Raw genomic sequence first — 16,129 nt, 5'->3', positions numbered from 1 at the left:
AAAAAAAAAAAAAAAAGGATATATTCTTATTGCCTTGTCGGTTTCAAGATTTGTTGGTTGTCATAGTTCCATAGGTTGTCTCTCCGTTCAGGAGACTTCTTTGCTTTAAAGAATCTCATTCCAGATCCCAGACTGACCTTCAAGTCAAGGTGTAGCAGAGGATGACCTTGAAATTCTGATGTTCCTGACTCTACCTTCTAAAAGCTAGAATTACAGGTACGTCACATTCTGCCTGGTTTATGTGATACCAGAGTTCAAACCCAGGCCTTTTGTGTGTGCCAGGCAAACACTCTATCAAATGAGCTACTTCTTCAATACATTGTCCGGAGAACATTTTAATGGCCATATGTGGTGTAGTGGCTATTCCTGATTGTCAAGTTGACTATATTTTCTGTGACTCTAGAGAACCCTGACTAATACATGTGGTTTTGTTGATTTTTCTTTATTGATTTTATGTTTTTATTTTGTTGGCTTATATTTTTACATTTGGCATTTCATCTTTTCTGCTTACATTGTTGTTTTCTATCTAAATTTCTCAGGATGAAAGTTGGCATGTGAACTTTCTTTTTTCTTTTTTTGTACTTTATGCTTGTGTTCTTTTGGTGAGTATTGCATTGAGGACATGTACCATGTTTTCATTAAGCATTTAGTTGCATGCATGTTGGTTAATCCTGTCTCAGAGTCATTGTGAACAGTGGAGCAATGATCAAGGATGAGCAAGTATCTCTGTAGTAGGACATGGAATCCTTTGAGTGTGCAGACAGGAGTAGCACAGATGGGTTATATGGTAAATCTATTTCTAGCTTTTTTAAGAACTTCCACACTGATTTCAATAGTGACTGTGACAGTTTAAAAGATTGCAGTTTAAAAAATATTTTGACATTTCAAATAAATGGGATCTTGCCATATAAAAAAACATAACTCTAGTTTTGGTGGGTTAGGATATTTAAAACTGGGTTTATACAGGAATACCTAGGAACATTACTACAGATGGCTTGTCTGAAGCAGTCTTATCTTTCAGGAAATTTCTCCAAAATGATAAAATTCATTGTCACATGCCATTTTTTCTCTAATAGACAAATAATAATCCCTTTCATTATAAAAATATTATTTAAGTCAATGCTCCACGTATTAATTATGTTTCTAGCCAATAAAGAAAATATGTACCACTAACAACTTAAAAGAGGAAGAATTTATTCTGACTCATGGCTTAGGGGCTAGGCTTCATCGTGGCAGGAAGGCATGGCAGTGGGAGCGACCAGCAGCTATGCTAGGAGAAGCTTGCCACTCAACTTGCTTACACATCTACAAAATAGGAAGCAGGGTGATCCTTTCTGGCACTGGAGGAAGGTATTATGCTCAAGGTTTGCATCCTAGTATCCAATTTCTGCCATAAAAGGTCTATAATTTTCCCAAGCAGAGCCAGTAGCTGGGGACCTGGTGTACAAACATATGATCCCGTGGGGGTCAGTTTCATATTCAAACTGTACTGTTAATGAGGGTTTAGTATGTGCTAATTGATTTAGCCATCAAACCTGTAATGAACAACTACTAGGAACCACAAAGCTTGGCCTAGTAAGAACTGTGTACCCTTTCTCTATATGATAACATGGGTATATAATTGGTTAACCGCAGCCATAGCCGATCTCACGTTTTCTTTGTGACTGTAATGTTCTTATCCACAAAATTAGGGGCAATAACAGCCTAGTGTATCTTATTATTGTTGTGGAGCTGAAATGGAACAACGAAAACCACCAAATCCCCAGGCTACTCACAGGGAGATCCCCTTTCAGAGATGAAGAATCATGGATGCATTCTACCAAGGAACGGACTTCATTTTCAGTCCTGACACACCATTAAAGTTGTAAGTTGGGTCTGGATAAGCTTTAACCTTTACATTTTTAAAATTATCTACAAGCATCCCTTTTCCTATTTTAGTAGTTCTCCTCAGCCAATTCTATTAGGTACTTGAGGAGAATCTGCCTTGACTGAAAAGATAGCCTTGGAAGACAAATCATTCCGAAAGAACTTAAGGTTTTAATCCCCAATTATTTAAAAGATTAAGCAAAGGCTTTGACATCAGAAAAGCAAAGAGCAAGTATATAGACTTTTAAAGTATAGTCAGGAGACAGCATTAGTCTCTCTCTCTCTCTCTCTCTCTCTCTCTCTCTCTCTCTCTCTCTCTCTCCTGATCAATATAAGGGCCAAGTAGCTGCTGCTTTTTTTTTAATCACTGATAAATTAAGCTTCCAAAATTGCATCTCTCCTCATAATTCAATAACATGAGCTTGTGTTTTTTTTTTTCTTCCAAGAATATGATTGGTCCTTTCAGCAAAGGGGTGGGAAGAAGAGCAACGTCTAGAAAATAAGTCCCTTTTATTCAATAATGTTTAACATCAGCGGAGGTGCAAAGCAACTGGAGCGTCGCTTTGGAAAGAACCAATAAAAAGAAGAAGTGACAGATCTGAGCAGACCCGGCTAGAAGCTCAGGAAGCAAACTTCTGGTTTTGGCAGGTCCTTCAACTCACGGTGAGTTTAACAAAGGGTTGAAATAATTTAGAAAGGACACATTCTTAATCTCTACAGCCTCAAATCGGACTTGGAATTCAATGGTCCATGAGGGGCTTCTGAGGACACCTAGGCATGATTCACAGGCAGAGACCATGACCTGAATCCAATGGGGTGTGTGGGGGAGTCCTTCCTTCCTCTTTTTCTTTGAGGTTGTAAGGGCAAGGACCGAGGTACTAACTGATTAGAGCCCTTATTCTGAATACTAATGTGTAATTGAAGAAGTTATTTTTTTTCCTGTTGAGTTTCAGCATGTATCTATCAAGTAATGTTTACAAATGGTATCTGAAAATAACATTTCAGTTTTTTTTTCTGAAGTACTCGGCTGTTTCATTGACAAAGTAAATATCTTTAGCCTGTATATCCTCTTTGTATTGTTTTAAACCTTGCATGATACTCATTTTTGAGAAGGCATGAACAAATTCTATTGTTGAAAATTCTACACCTGTTTCACACTGGCCATTATTATCAACTCCGATGCTGTTTTATGTTGACTGTTACTATTAGCAACCATTATTTGAAGTTCTTCTCTGGCTGTAAATCATATCTCATGAGCTACACGGATCTGTGAGTTCAGGGCTGAAATATTTGAATTTGCGGAGTAAGTTGGGGAATTCTTGCCTCCATTTTCAAAGTTTTTAATCTCCCTTCACATTTCTTTCCCAATGATTTGAGGGCTGAGGAGGAAATGAGAGGACTGTCATGTGGCTGCAGTCAAAGATGCTTTGTAGGTGAGGACTCTTAGGTCCTGTGTTTCTTGATGATGCTGGTGGGGATTCAGAGGTTTCAGCTCAACATCTGGGCTTCCTGTGTGCTCTTGATGTAGTCTTAGGCCAAGAGCTGTCATGATTGAGTGCAGAGGGTTGGGATATTTACCTGCTTTCTCAGGAAGGGCTCTTGAATGTATGCAAGTTCTCCTGGAGAGAGATGGGCAATGTGTACTGTGCTGGAGATGGTTCACACCATCTGGCCTGGTAGAAGGATGCCCTTCTCATTCTGCAAATAGAAGCTACTGAAGACAAACAATTACAGTAATAATTGTTACATAAGATGTGTACCTAGTGGAATTTGTCTAGGAGAAGTGGGCTGGAGAAATAACATGGGTTTAAATCAACCTGAAACTTGCTGCTTAGAATTTCAGAGGGAAGGTGGATGAGACGAACACTGGATGCTAAAGAGATGCGGTTTAAGACAATAGCGACTCTCAAAATATTCAAGTGGATCCTTCTATCCCTTATGACTTTCTTTCTGCTCGGAGCTGAAATTGTTGAAAGTAAATTGGCATAAAGGTTGTTATTCTCCACAGATGCTGCTGCTCTATTTTTTCACATGGCTTAGAAAATATTGAATTTATTGATTATTCTGTTGCTTGCTTGGTTATGTAAACATGTTTTTCTGTCTTCTCTTCTTCCCTTGTTACCTTTCTCATTTATGTGCCAAGTGTCCTCCCATATTTTCACTTAAGTGGGTTGAAAACAAATGCTACTCTTGTATTTTATTGCCTAATATCATATTGGACTATACTGATAGAAGTTAGAGTGTGTGTGTGACAGTCTGCGTGACCAGCACCTCAGGCAATTTCTAGTTATTTTTTTTTTTCGTGGCTGTGAACATTTTGCTTGTAGAGAAGGCAAAGATCTCATTAACACTCTGTGACAGATAAAGAATATGCTGGCTTTGGGGATTTGTGCTTCCAAACTGGTTCTTTTTTCCCTCTTGATTTCTACTTCATATGTGCCTGTGATTTCTGGTTGTTCTCATTGTATAGGAGGATCATACTACAGTTTTATGGTTGTCAGAATAATCCCAACTTTTTAAGGGAATCAGATTTGATCCACAGTAAATTAGAACAGTATTGACATTATCAAGGCTGAAGGCACTTCTGAAGCATCAGTAGCTGCTCACACAGAAGTAAAAAAGCATTACTGAAGCTTGCTGAGTTTATAGGACACCCAGGGAGCAAGAAAACACACTATTACTAGGGAGGAAATCCTTTCAATGTCACATGGGATCTGAATTTCTGACTGATATCCATCCAGGGCAGTATTGGCTTCAGAGAAAACAGAGAAAGAGAACAGCTGCCTGGTGGTGAAATTCCATGGCTCTCAGAAGGTTCCATGTAGAAAAGCCAAACCAAACCACCACCAACCAAAACATCAAATTCTGCAAAGCACCATATTAATGTACCGCAAAGCCCCAAAGGAAAGTAATTCACAGACTCCGTAGGGGCCTGTGTAAAATATTTATGAATATTTATATGAATGAACAAATTTATGGTTTGAATATTTTACTAATATAACCACTAACAAATCTTTAAAAAAATATTTAGATGACTAATATTTCAAAAGTGACAGACCATGAGCAGTTAGCTGAGAATTTTGGGTCTCATTAATAAGAACCTCCCTCAGCAGATGAAGTGCAAAGAACTACCATTAAGCTCCATATAGTGACTTCGTTATATATTCATGTATATATGTTTATATGTGTACAAAATATATGTGTGCATATACAAAACAAGAATCAATTTTACCCCTCGAAGCATGTATTTATATTTTCTGTTTCCCTGCTGAGGTCTAGCCTCAGCATGGGGCAGGGAATGGGAACAGTGCTGATTCAATAATGACTTGGAGTCAGTAAGAGATACTAGCTGCTAGTTCAGGTACTCTCTCTGTTCCCTGATGATTCTAAGTATTCCTTATTCTTCAGCTTAATGACGAGAGAGAGCCTGAACCCAGTCTTTTATTTACTAGAGCTATACTATCAAGGCTTTGATCACTGCTAATAATCATCAAAAATTCTTAATTTACATAAATTCTATGAGTCCCGGATCAACAGTCCTAAAACCCATTTCCTTAGGGAAGAAACTAAACACAAAGCAAAAGCACATTTCTTAATAGTTTTACACATGGGTAGCTGGGCACAGCTCTTGCACTTTCCTGGAACAGCAGACAGCAGTCTTTAGTAACTATTTTCATTGTAAGAACAGAAAAGTGACAGACTACGTAAGTTGAAATGATTGCTTACAAAGTATCAAAATTCATGTAAGTAAAGCGGTTATCTCTAATATCTTTCCAGGTGTTACCATCTCCAGTTCTTCAAATAGGAGAACAAAACTCTACCTTTTTAAATGCATCCACACCATCTTTTAATTATCTAGCCTTCATTTCCGCATCCTGGCAATTCCATCGCCGTATGTACTCTCCTTCTAATACAATTTATTTCCAAGCCATACATAAATTCCCATTTTTCTATCCATATCTACTCTTCTTTAGACCACTTTAACTCTTTACCTTTGATGGCCCCAAGTTCATCCTAGCTAATTAATGCAGCAGTTATGGGACTGGAGGGTACACGTATCTCCTCATGTTTCCAAATTCAAGGCCAAGTCTGGCAATGAACTATGTTTACAATGGACCATGTAGGCTTTTATGACCCTTATGGTTATGTTGTCTAGATCCTTTCCCATGGCCTTTTAAGGCCTTTAGGCCAACCAGAGGACCCGTTCCCCATCTTCCATAGCCTCATTGCCACCTCCATTCCCCATTCCTGAAAACTACATCTGTCATTTATTATGGCATGGTTAGCTCCGAGTAATGGGGGGAAGTCTATTCCCCAGAAAGAAAGATTGAAAGTAGAGTAGTAAAGACAGCAGATCAGCTTCTGGGTAACAGCAGTCATCAGCAGACACGAGGAGCATGGGGATCAATGGGTTGGCGATGCTCCAGGGGCAGGAACTGTGTCACACCTCCCCTTAGGAAGCCATGCTGGACCCAGCATTTCCCTATGTTTTTCTTCTACAATTTTTACAATTTTCTTCTAAAATATTTATTGGTACTTAGTATTCTCTGCCCTTAAGTAGTAGTAATAGTGTTACCATACCATCACAACAAATTTCCTCAGCTCAATTTTGTATAGGGAAGGTATAGCTACCACCATGCTGGTGCAGTGGGAGAAAACATAGCTTGAAGCTGGAGTGGAGAGGAGACAGATTAGCGTAAAAGGGGTCAGGGCTGACCGGCACATCTCTCTCTGGTCTTTAATAAGCTGATTCCTGTGCAATTATGACCCACTGATTGATTCACTTGGGTTGGGGGAAGGGAAAAGCATTTGTTTCTTGACCTGCTAGATTGGGCTCGAATCTTTGGAGTTTATGGAATGATGAACTTCATTTTTTTTTTTAAATGCTCCTTTAAGATAATAAGAAAGGTAGGCCTCATTTGGTAAAGACTTGTGCAAACCAGCAATGTGACTTCTGAATTCTACCCCACACTTGAAGTTTTCAGGTTTTGCTGTTTGTCTTTCTTTGTCATACTCTCTCTCATTCCTAGGCTTCTTTATTTAGATGTCCATCTTCTTTCATAGCATTACTTACAGTTCCCTTACCCATGCATGCAGTGACTGATGTAAGTTATGCCACGGCTATTTTCCCATTGGGAGATTTCTGTCATTAGTTACACAGAGTCCTTATGCTGAATTTTCTAAGGTACTGATGTATTGAATCTCATGTTCTCAGATCCCTCTCTCTCTCTCTCTCTCTCTCTCTCTCTCTCACACACACACACACACACTTTCTCTCTCACACACACACATTCTCTATCTGTTTCTCTCTTTCACACTCACCCATTCTTCTGTCATACACATTCTTTCTCTCTCCATCATTTCTCTCTCACACATTCATTCTTCTCTTTGTCACACACATACATTCTCTTTCTCTCTCTCATACACACATGGCCCAAAGTTCATGGGGGTGAGAGTAGACAAGGCCAAGGGCATCTGGGCAGGAAGTTTGCTGCCCACACTACCTAGATTTTTGTTATTTCCTATTTTAAACTACAAGAAATTTAGGGAGCCAGAAGAAAATAATCTCGTGTAATATTTTTATATTTTTGAAGATAATTTGTGTATTAGTAAAACCGGAAAATTAGACTCTTCCCCTCTGTACTAACTTGTGCGTATATGTTTTCTTTTGGGAGTGTGACCTTATAAAATACACTTGCCCACATCTGCCACCAAACCATTTTATAAGTCCCCTGTGTTTAGACATGAGAGAACTTGTCTAGTTATGCCTCAAGTTATCCCTTGATTTCAAATAAAGATCCATAGAGGCTAGAAGATATATTTATATTGCCATATTATTTGTAGGAATCTAAGAGTTATTTAAAACTTCTAGGCATCATTACGGATAGGAGATGATTTTGGCTTTTTTAAAATAGTGAAGTGTTATGAAAAAAGCCTTAGGTTGTTTTATTTATTGTCAAAGAATCAGTAACTAAATGGTGGGAGCAGTGGGGTATATTTCATTGCTTATAGGCATATGCTAATATGAATAATCAAAAGAATTGCAAGTTTTAGAAAATAAGCATTCCTGTGTGTAAAAATTAGACAGGGCTTCTTGCCTCAATGTCTATAGTTTTCAAATTTACTGTGTTGAGGATGAGATGTCTCAAAAATTAAATAACTACTACTACTACTATTTATAAAAGAAAGCATTTAATTGGGCTTACAGTTTCAGAGGGTTAGAGTCCAGGAGGGTGGGCCAAGGGCATGGCAGCAGAAACAGATGAGATTTCACATACTGATCTGTCCAAAGTCTGGGGGAGGAAATGGTCTTTTCCCTCAATTGTATTTGCCCAAGCTGAAGAACTACTGTATGTAAATTACAAAGACCAAGCAGCGCATCTGCTACGAATGTGTAGAGGGTCTAGGTCCAGCCCCTCCATGCTCTTTCGTTGCTGGTTCAGTCTCTGTGAGCCCCTGTGTGCCTAGGTTAGTTGACTCTGTAGGTCTTCTTGTGGTGTCAGTGACCTCTCTGGTTCACTCGATTCTATCCCCAGTTCTTCCACAAGATGCCCCCAGCACCACATAAATTACCGTGCAAGTGTGAGGAGACAGGAACACCAGTGGGAGCTGGCTGTCAAGACTTTTGATCTATGAAAGCTTGGGTGTTGATCAGAAGTCATTACCTGGAGAAAAACACTGAAGATGATTACCGACATCAACCTCTGGCCTCCATATGTACACCCCACACATGTGCCCCCATGCTGCAAACATGCCAGTCACACATACTGTAAAACCAAAGAGAGAGAGGGAGAGAGAGAGAGAGAGAGAGAGAGAGAGAGAGAGAGAGAGAGAGAGAGAGAGAGAGAAAAGAAAAGAAAAGAAAAGAAAAGAAATTCAGTATCTCGTTGATAATGAACACGTGGGACCTGTAAGACGTGACTTTTCAGAAATTGCGGTAGATCAGAATTTTTAAGATCTGATGCGGGAGTGCCAAATCTGCCTCACCTTCATTTTATGTTTCTGAATCTAAGAGGCCAGACAGCCAGAGTGCTTGGGGACCTTGTGATGAGAGACTTGACCAGAATAAGGGGGAATCAGGAGCTTGACAGTTAAAAGAAATCCTCTGGGTGGGCAGGGCTTGAGATGGAGCAGGCTTGACAGCCAGGTTCCTATACAGCTAGCTTTCTGAACTAATTGGGGAGAATGGGAACGGATATTCATTGCTGAATGTCCTCAAACTGTAGTAACGTCTGCCAAATGCCATTTCTCACTGAAAAAGCCTTGCGCGGGCTGTAAACTGTCTGCCAGAAAGAGGTTAAATCTGTCCTTTTATAGAAACTGAAAGCACCTCTGTGACACCTACTGATTGTCTGTCTCCTTGTGTGAGGCTAACAGCTCTGGAGATCCCTTTTACTTCCAATGTCTCAGAGGGCTGAACAGTGCCATCTACTGGTTCAGTTTGAAATGAGCTGGTTCAAAGTATTTCTCCTCTAATACCAAGAAGTAGCTACTGCCTCACTGGATGTCATGTTCTCAGCAATGTGTGTCACTTCCCAGAAGCACGGGCTCCTCCCTTACTAGGGAGGGGCAGCACGGGACTTGGGTTTCTGCAGAGCGTCACTTAGAGGTTTTGTTGTAGTTTGTTTTGTAAACCTTTCAAAATCAAAACTCAAAAGAAACAGCACAGAATTCTGTGTGCTTTAAGAGTTTCTCATTGCTTAGGATTTTATCCTGGCATTGAAGGAATGTGGCTGAAATCAGCTGTTCTCTGCTTTAAGAAACTCTAAACCTTCTGGTAGCTAGCCTTGTATACTTTAATCAAGACCAAATTATTTTTTAAATAACCTATTTTTTCCTAAGATTTATTTTACTTTTAAGTGTGTATGTGTATTGAGTGTGTGTGAGCACGTGTGTATGTATGTAAGTAAGTATGTATGTATGTATGTATGTGTCTTTCTGTGTATGTATGAGTATGTCTCTGTGTGTATCTGTGTATATATATGTGTGAGTATGTCTCTGTGAGTGTGTGGGTATATGTATTCGTACATATGTGTACCTATGTATGTGTGTATATCCTGTGTGTACATGTGTGACTGTGTCTCTGTATGCATGTGTGTGCCTGCATATTTATCTCTCTGTGTGTCAGTGTCTCTCTGTGTGGGGTGTGTGTGTGTGTGTGTGTGTGTGTGTGTGTGTGTGTGGTAAGTGCCAATGCCTAAAGTCAGAGGTGCCAGATCCTCCTGGAGCTGGAGACACAGCCTGGAGTGTGAGCCACCCAGTCTGGGTTCTGGGGCAAAGTCAGCTCCTCTGTAAGCATGTTGTGTTCTCTTAGTCACTGATACAGCTCTCCAGTCCTTAATTATTTTTTAAAAAGATTTGTTTATTTATTTTTTGCACGCAAGTACGCTGTTGTTCTCTTCAAACACACCAGACAAAGGCATTGGATCCCACGACAGATGGTTATGTGGTTGTTGGGAATTAAACTCAGGGCCTATGGAAGAGCAGCCAGTGTTCTTAACCACTGAGCCATCTTCCCAGTCCCCAGCCCTTAGTTATATACATACATACACACACACAGACACACACACACACACACACACACACACACACACACACACACACACACACACACACACACACACACACACACAAGCATTTATTCTTTGAGAATTTTTTCATGTTTTTTTTTTTAAAACACACTGAGTCTAATTTGTGCTGCCCATTGTGTTGAATCTAAGTTGCAGGATCCACTTACTGGACCATAGTTAACCTACCAGAGGCCACATCTCCAAAGAAAACTGACTCTCCTTCCTATCGAAGCAGATAACTGCTCCTTAGCTATGGATGGAAGCTGGTGTGCCCCTCCCCTTCCCCACTCATGAACAGCCTTAAATCTTATGTTAACCCTGTCAATCTCCGACCTTTTAGCTTCATTTCATGAAGTGTCCATGTCTGTTTGCCCTGAACACTTTTTCTTTCCTTAGCTCACCATGCCTGTTTAAGAATGGAGAAAGCTTGGGCTATCTCGGGATGCTGTGTTCTGGCAAGTCAGTGTGCAGTGTCCACATTTCTCACTGTGGGTTTTCTTACGTCAGATCTCTACAAAGTTTGCTAGGGAGCAATAGGACAAACTAGTTTTCAACCTTTTATTCGCTGGGGGAGGTGTGAAAAGCCGCAGAGGCAGCCTGAGGAGAAGATGCAGGTTTGTCTAGACTGCAAATTGAACAACTGCGTGTTGGTGTATTTACGTCATTTAAGAAAAAAAACAAAACAAAACAAAACACGGTGAACGTCTCTCCACTAGGTACTAATCACCTGTGGGACCCTGGAGCATGCCTTTTGTTTTATGGAAAGAGATGCATTTGTGAACGGATTCACGGACTTGTTATTCCGTCTGTTGAGATCTCTGCTGATTTGCTTCACAGACCCCTGGGGGTGTGAGACCAGCATGGCCTTGAACCACACTGCCCTGCCTCAGGATGAGCGCCTGCCCCACTATCTTCAAGATGAGGACCCCTTTGCTTCCAAACTTTCCTGGGAAGCGGATTTAGTGGCTGGCTTTTACCTAACAATAATCGGTAAGCTTCCTTAATGCTTCTGTGTCAGAGGCTGCATTGAGAGAATTCATAGGCTGTATTGATTTTGCACAAATGATTCTGATATGTACGTGGGTATTAGCAGAGGTGGAGAAGGTGAATTGGCATTGACAGTCAATCAGTGTTTCATAAAAAATGACGTTGCTGTCATTAGGGATAAATATTCTATTAATAATCCAAAGGACATTCATAGTGAATTCTTTATCTCAAAGCTACTTCACTTGGTCACTTGATTACTAGGTTTGTTTTCTGGCTATCAAAAGAGTGATAACTGATAATTTTTCTGTTTTAAAAAGAATGGCCCTTAGACATCATCTACTTTAGCTTCATGTTCTCATCAATGAGGGAACTCTGGCCCAATATAACAGTGACAGTAGACACTGCTTTAAAAGTAGCACCTCAGTCCTATGAAGATAAAAATTATTCTGGTGATCAATGAAGTTCCACACTTTGGTGAAAAGAGTTTTTGCGTATAACTCACACAGGGTTGAATCTGCCTTATGTTAGACTGTATTATTCAAACCGGCAGCTACCCATGGCTCCTGAGTGGACAAACTGTTACCTTTCAAATGAGCAGATTGTAGTGAAAATGCACGCCTCCTATTGAAGGCTTAGTACTTGGAAATAATGTACAAACATCTTACTGATATTTTGAAATATGAAATGTCCATTGAACTCATAATTTCTGGATTATGAGTTTATGGATTAGATTTATACATAATTTATGGATTAGTAGATTAAGTATTAAATTATTAAAACTAATGTTCTTTTGTGCTTTTATGTTGCTTAATGTGGCTACCAGAAAAAAAACCAGCAACATATGTATAGCTCACATTTCTGGTTTATATTTCTACTGGATTGCACAATGCAATTTTGTACCAATGACATTTTGTCTGGGCATGGTGGCATGTTTTTTAACCCTAGCATTTGAGAGTCAGAGGCAGGCAGATCTCTATGAACTCAAGGCCAAACTGGTCTACATAGAATTCCGGGCCAGCCAGGGCTAAACTGTAGAACTGTCTTTAAATATTTACCACATTTCTTTAATTTAAAGTTGTTATATTAAATTTGGGTGAGCCGCGTGCAGGTGGGTTCTATCTTTAGGTTTATGTGTCTTTAATATTTCAGATGTTGGTTCCAGCCTGCCTTCTCAACCTTTCTTTCTCTCCCTCCTTTCTTTGTTTCTTCCACTCTCCCTCCCTCCCTTTTTCTCTTCCCCTCCCTCTCTCATCTGTTTATGACTGGCGAAGAATTTCATGTAATTCCTGAAATTGGAAAAAAAAAAACCACACTAGAATGTTCCATAGATCCCTCTATGGTCAGTGCTTGAGGCAGAAAGAACTTATGAAATTAAATCATATGCTCTGTTGCAAAATAATTTCAAGGATCCCCGTATTTACTGTGACCATTTGACTACTTCTCATTTCATTGAAATTTGGCACAAATTTGAACACAAATATATGAAGTATCCACTTTTGGCTACTCTTAAGTAGCTGGGGTAGAGCAGTAAAGAGAAGCTCTCTGCTGAAAGCGAGAGGGCCTCAGAATAAACTCCACACCATGTCTTCCCAAACTCAGTGATCAGGAAAGGCAGACGAAGAATCATTTCACAAATTAAAATTGTTTGTTCCAGTCAGTTTGCAAGGGATGCTTTGAAAATAGTGTCTTTAACCAGATCAATGGCTCTAGGCGATCTAACCGTGGGAGAACGATTAGCCCATTCCCTTCCTACTTTGAAGGATTTTTAGCAAGAGAATGCAGCGGTGTTGGTGGGAAATGAGAGAAGTTCTCATTTCATGTGTGTTAGGTGCAAGGCTGTCAAAGTCAGACTTAAGTGCTGGAGTGGAGCTTAAAACTTAGGTGTTGGAAAAGAAGTCTCCAAGCTAAGGGAGTACTAGGTGAATTGAAGTCACAGAATAATCATTTGGGATGAGTGAGGAAGGGTGGGTTTGGATGAGAGTGGAGGGGCGGGGCTTATACTCTTTCTAGACCCATGTCTGCTTGCCACTTGTTTAGATCCTTTTTAAGGAGCCCGAGTGGACAAAGCAACATTCTTGGTCATCTTTGTTAAATACTAGGAATCTTCGGGGAAACTGAAGATTGAGAATAGAAACCCCAGTTTGATATGCAGGAGAAATAAATGTGAGGCCCGTTTGCCACTCTCTTCTCTCCATGTTAAAACCTGTTTTACTAACTGCCTAAGAGGAAGGCTTTTCATCCCGTCTATACACAAAAGATACAGGATTTTGATGATCAAAAAAAAAAAAAAATGACCACCCCATAGTCTCTATCTTCATAATTTTGTTTTCCTTACTCTTAAAAATATATCTGATGTCTCATTATGCTCATCTGCAGACAAGGTTGCTCACGGAAACAACTGAGCATAGCATTAATAGAGTTCACTATTTTTAAAATCATGACGGGCACTGGGTGAAACCCTATGAAATAGGGTTAGTAAAAAGTTTAAGAAAATGACAGTAAGAAATAATCTCAAGAGATGCTGGCAGGCAAAGGGTGTTAGAGGAACTTTCTGGATTGACTGAATGTGAATACTTAACTGTCCCCCCCCCCTTTTTTTTTGACTATGACAAAGATGGAATTTGTCTTACTATTTTTGAGCTGCGTTTTTGCACTTTTCTTTCCCAGTGTGCCTTGCTAGATGGCTTCCTATTAGGAGTTGCCTTTTATCTGCTCTGCTCTAGGACTGCACAATCCCTTCAGTCTCCCCTCCCCCATTTGCTTTAAGAAAGCTAAAGAGGCTTTCATGGACCATTAAGCATCTTTGGCCCCAGAGAGTCAGCATTCCCTAAAAAGCACCATGCAGTCAGATCTGGTGGTTTTATGCCATCAGCAGAGACACACATTTTTTCCCCCTTGCCCCCTCAAATGAATTGTGGTGGAGGAAGTAAAGTAGAAATTTAAACAGAAAACACTGGGTCTCTCCTGTTAACACTTTCCTTATTCCTTACCACTGAAGGCAGCTGTACCAGATTCTCATTTATACACAGCTACACTATGAAGCAAGAATTCCTGAGGAAATCTACTCTACATGTTAAGCTATGGAAGTAGGTGTATTCTTTTCTTAAATACAGTCAGTAGATAATGGGTCTAATTTTTGGATTTTTAAAAACTGGGTTTGTAAGAACTTGTGAACAGTTTCATTGTAATATCCAAACCAACTTGCCATTAATAAAAGAACATTCAAACTTGGGAACACATGTATGTCGTTGTTGTCAGGTCTGGTGGGTTGAGGGTCACTTTCTCTCTCCTTGGTGGGAGGGGAATGATTATGTTGTCAGTGGTTACACACTTACCCTTGACAGCTAGTCCAGGGGTAGCTGAAGGCATCCATGGTCCAGATAGTGAGGGTCCATTCCACCGCAGGAATCTAAGTCCTGGGGCTTGTGTTGAGGACATGACCCCTTCCTTGCAAGGAAGCCACCTCTGACCACACCTCTCCCACATGCCAGTGCTCCTATGTGAGCCCACAGGGGCACTGAAGTCACCTCTCTTGGTTGACTTTATCTTCAAGATTTTATAAAAAGCTAAGGGGTTGATTCCACTTATTCAAGGGAGGGCGTCATATAAAGCCAATACTTTATAAAAATGGCTGAGGAAAACACTCTGCCCTGGGGGCCGGTACAAGAACTGACCATTGGGATTCCCACATCATCCTGAGCCTACCCGAGAAGCTAGTGGTTCCATTGCCTGGGTAAGTTCAGTCCTGTAATTCCCGATTCCTACCCCTTCTGAGGCGACCCATCCCTTGCCTGTCACTCACAATCCATGCTTTTATTTCATCTTCTCAACTTAGATTTTTATCTAGTGTCCTGTCATTACCCTCTAAATCTGTGGAGTCCATTGGTTTTTTTTTTTAAATGTGAAGTGTTTCATCTGTAAATGAATGCTCATGCTCACTTTAATGATGGGACATTTTTATTCTTCTTTGTAGGGATTCTCTCTACTTTTGGAAACGGGTATGTCCTTTATATGTCTTCTAGACGGAAGAAGAAGCTGAGACCTGCGGAAATAATGACTATCAATTTAGCAGTCTGTGATCTGGGGATATCAGGTAATTCAGCCACGCAGCTCCTTTTTTGTGGGTTTAAGGTATTAGCCATTCTAAATCCCTCACTGGCTCAGAGCTCACTTTCTTACCTCCTGCTTCTTCCCAAAGCATCTTTGCAGTGTTTGTAGCCAGTCAATGAAACATCTGCTAAAGAGATCAGCTAACATTCTTTTTTACTTATTGACATATTTAATTTTATTTAATAACATATTTATTAAGAGATTGTTTATCATTTTTGGTTAGGCATGGGACTTCTCCCTAGAAAACTGGGACAGCCCCTCCCCCCCACCTGAAGCTATTTCAAATTGATACCTGGAGGGGAAAAGAAAAGACTAAGTTTTCTCCAGTGAGTGCCACACTCCAGGGTGGGCAGGCCCTGTGATCAAGAATAGTTAGTTAGCCAAAGCGAAACAAACTCCATGTTTTTTGGCAAGTTTGTTTGTTTGTTTGTTTGTTTGTTTATTTAGTCTTATTGGTTTTCTGTTTGTTTGGTTTTCATTTCATTTCATTCTTTTTTCTTTCGAGTGTTTGCTTCTTCTTCTTCTTCTTCTTCTTCTTCTTCTTCTTCTTCTTCTTCTTCTTCTTCTTCTTCTTCTTCTTCTTCTTCTTCTTCTTC

At 40.0% G+C, this 16,129-nt stretch overlaps 1 protein-coding gene across 1 annotated transcript in view; it reads left to right on the top strand.

Annotated features, from left to right (window-relative positions):
- The first annotated feature begins 11,217 nt into the window (after positions 1–11,217).
- Positions 11,218–16,129, top strand: part of Opn5 (opsin 5) — a 52,688-nt gene continuing 47,776 nt past the window's right edge. The window contains exons 1-2 of the mRNA XM_021150004.1: positions 11,218–11,426; positions 15,397–15,516. Of these exons, the coding sequence (XP_021005663.1) occupies positions 11,297–11,426; positions 15,397–15,516 (250 nt within the window). The 5' untranslated portion in view covers positions 11,218–11,296. The remainder of the gene's footprint in view (positions 11,427–15,396; positions 15,517–16,129) is intronic.

Source organism: Mus caroli, chromosome 17 (genome assembly GCF_900094665.2).
Source record: "Mus caroli chromosome 17, CAROLI_EIJ_v1.1, whole genome shotgun sequence".
NCBI lineage: Eukaryota > Metazoa > Chordata > Mammalia > Rodentia > Muridae > Mus > Mus caroli.
This window is presented reverse-complemented; position numbering and strand designations above follow the sequence as displayed.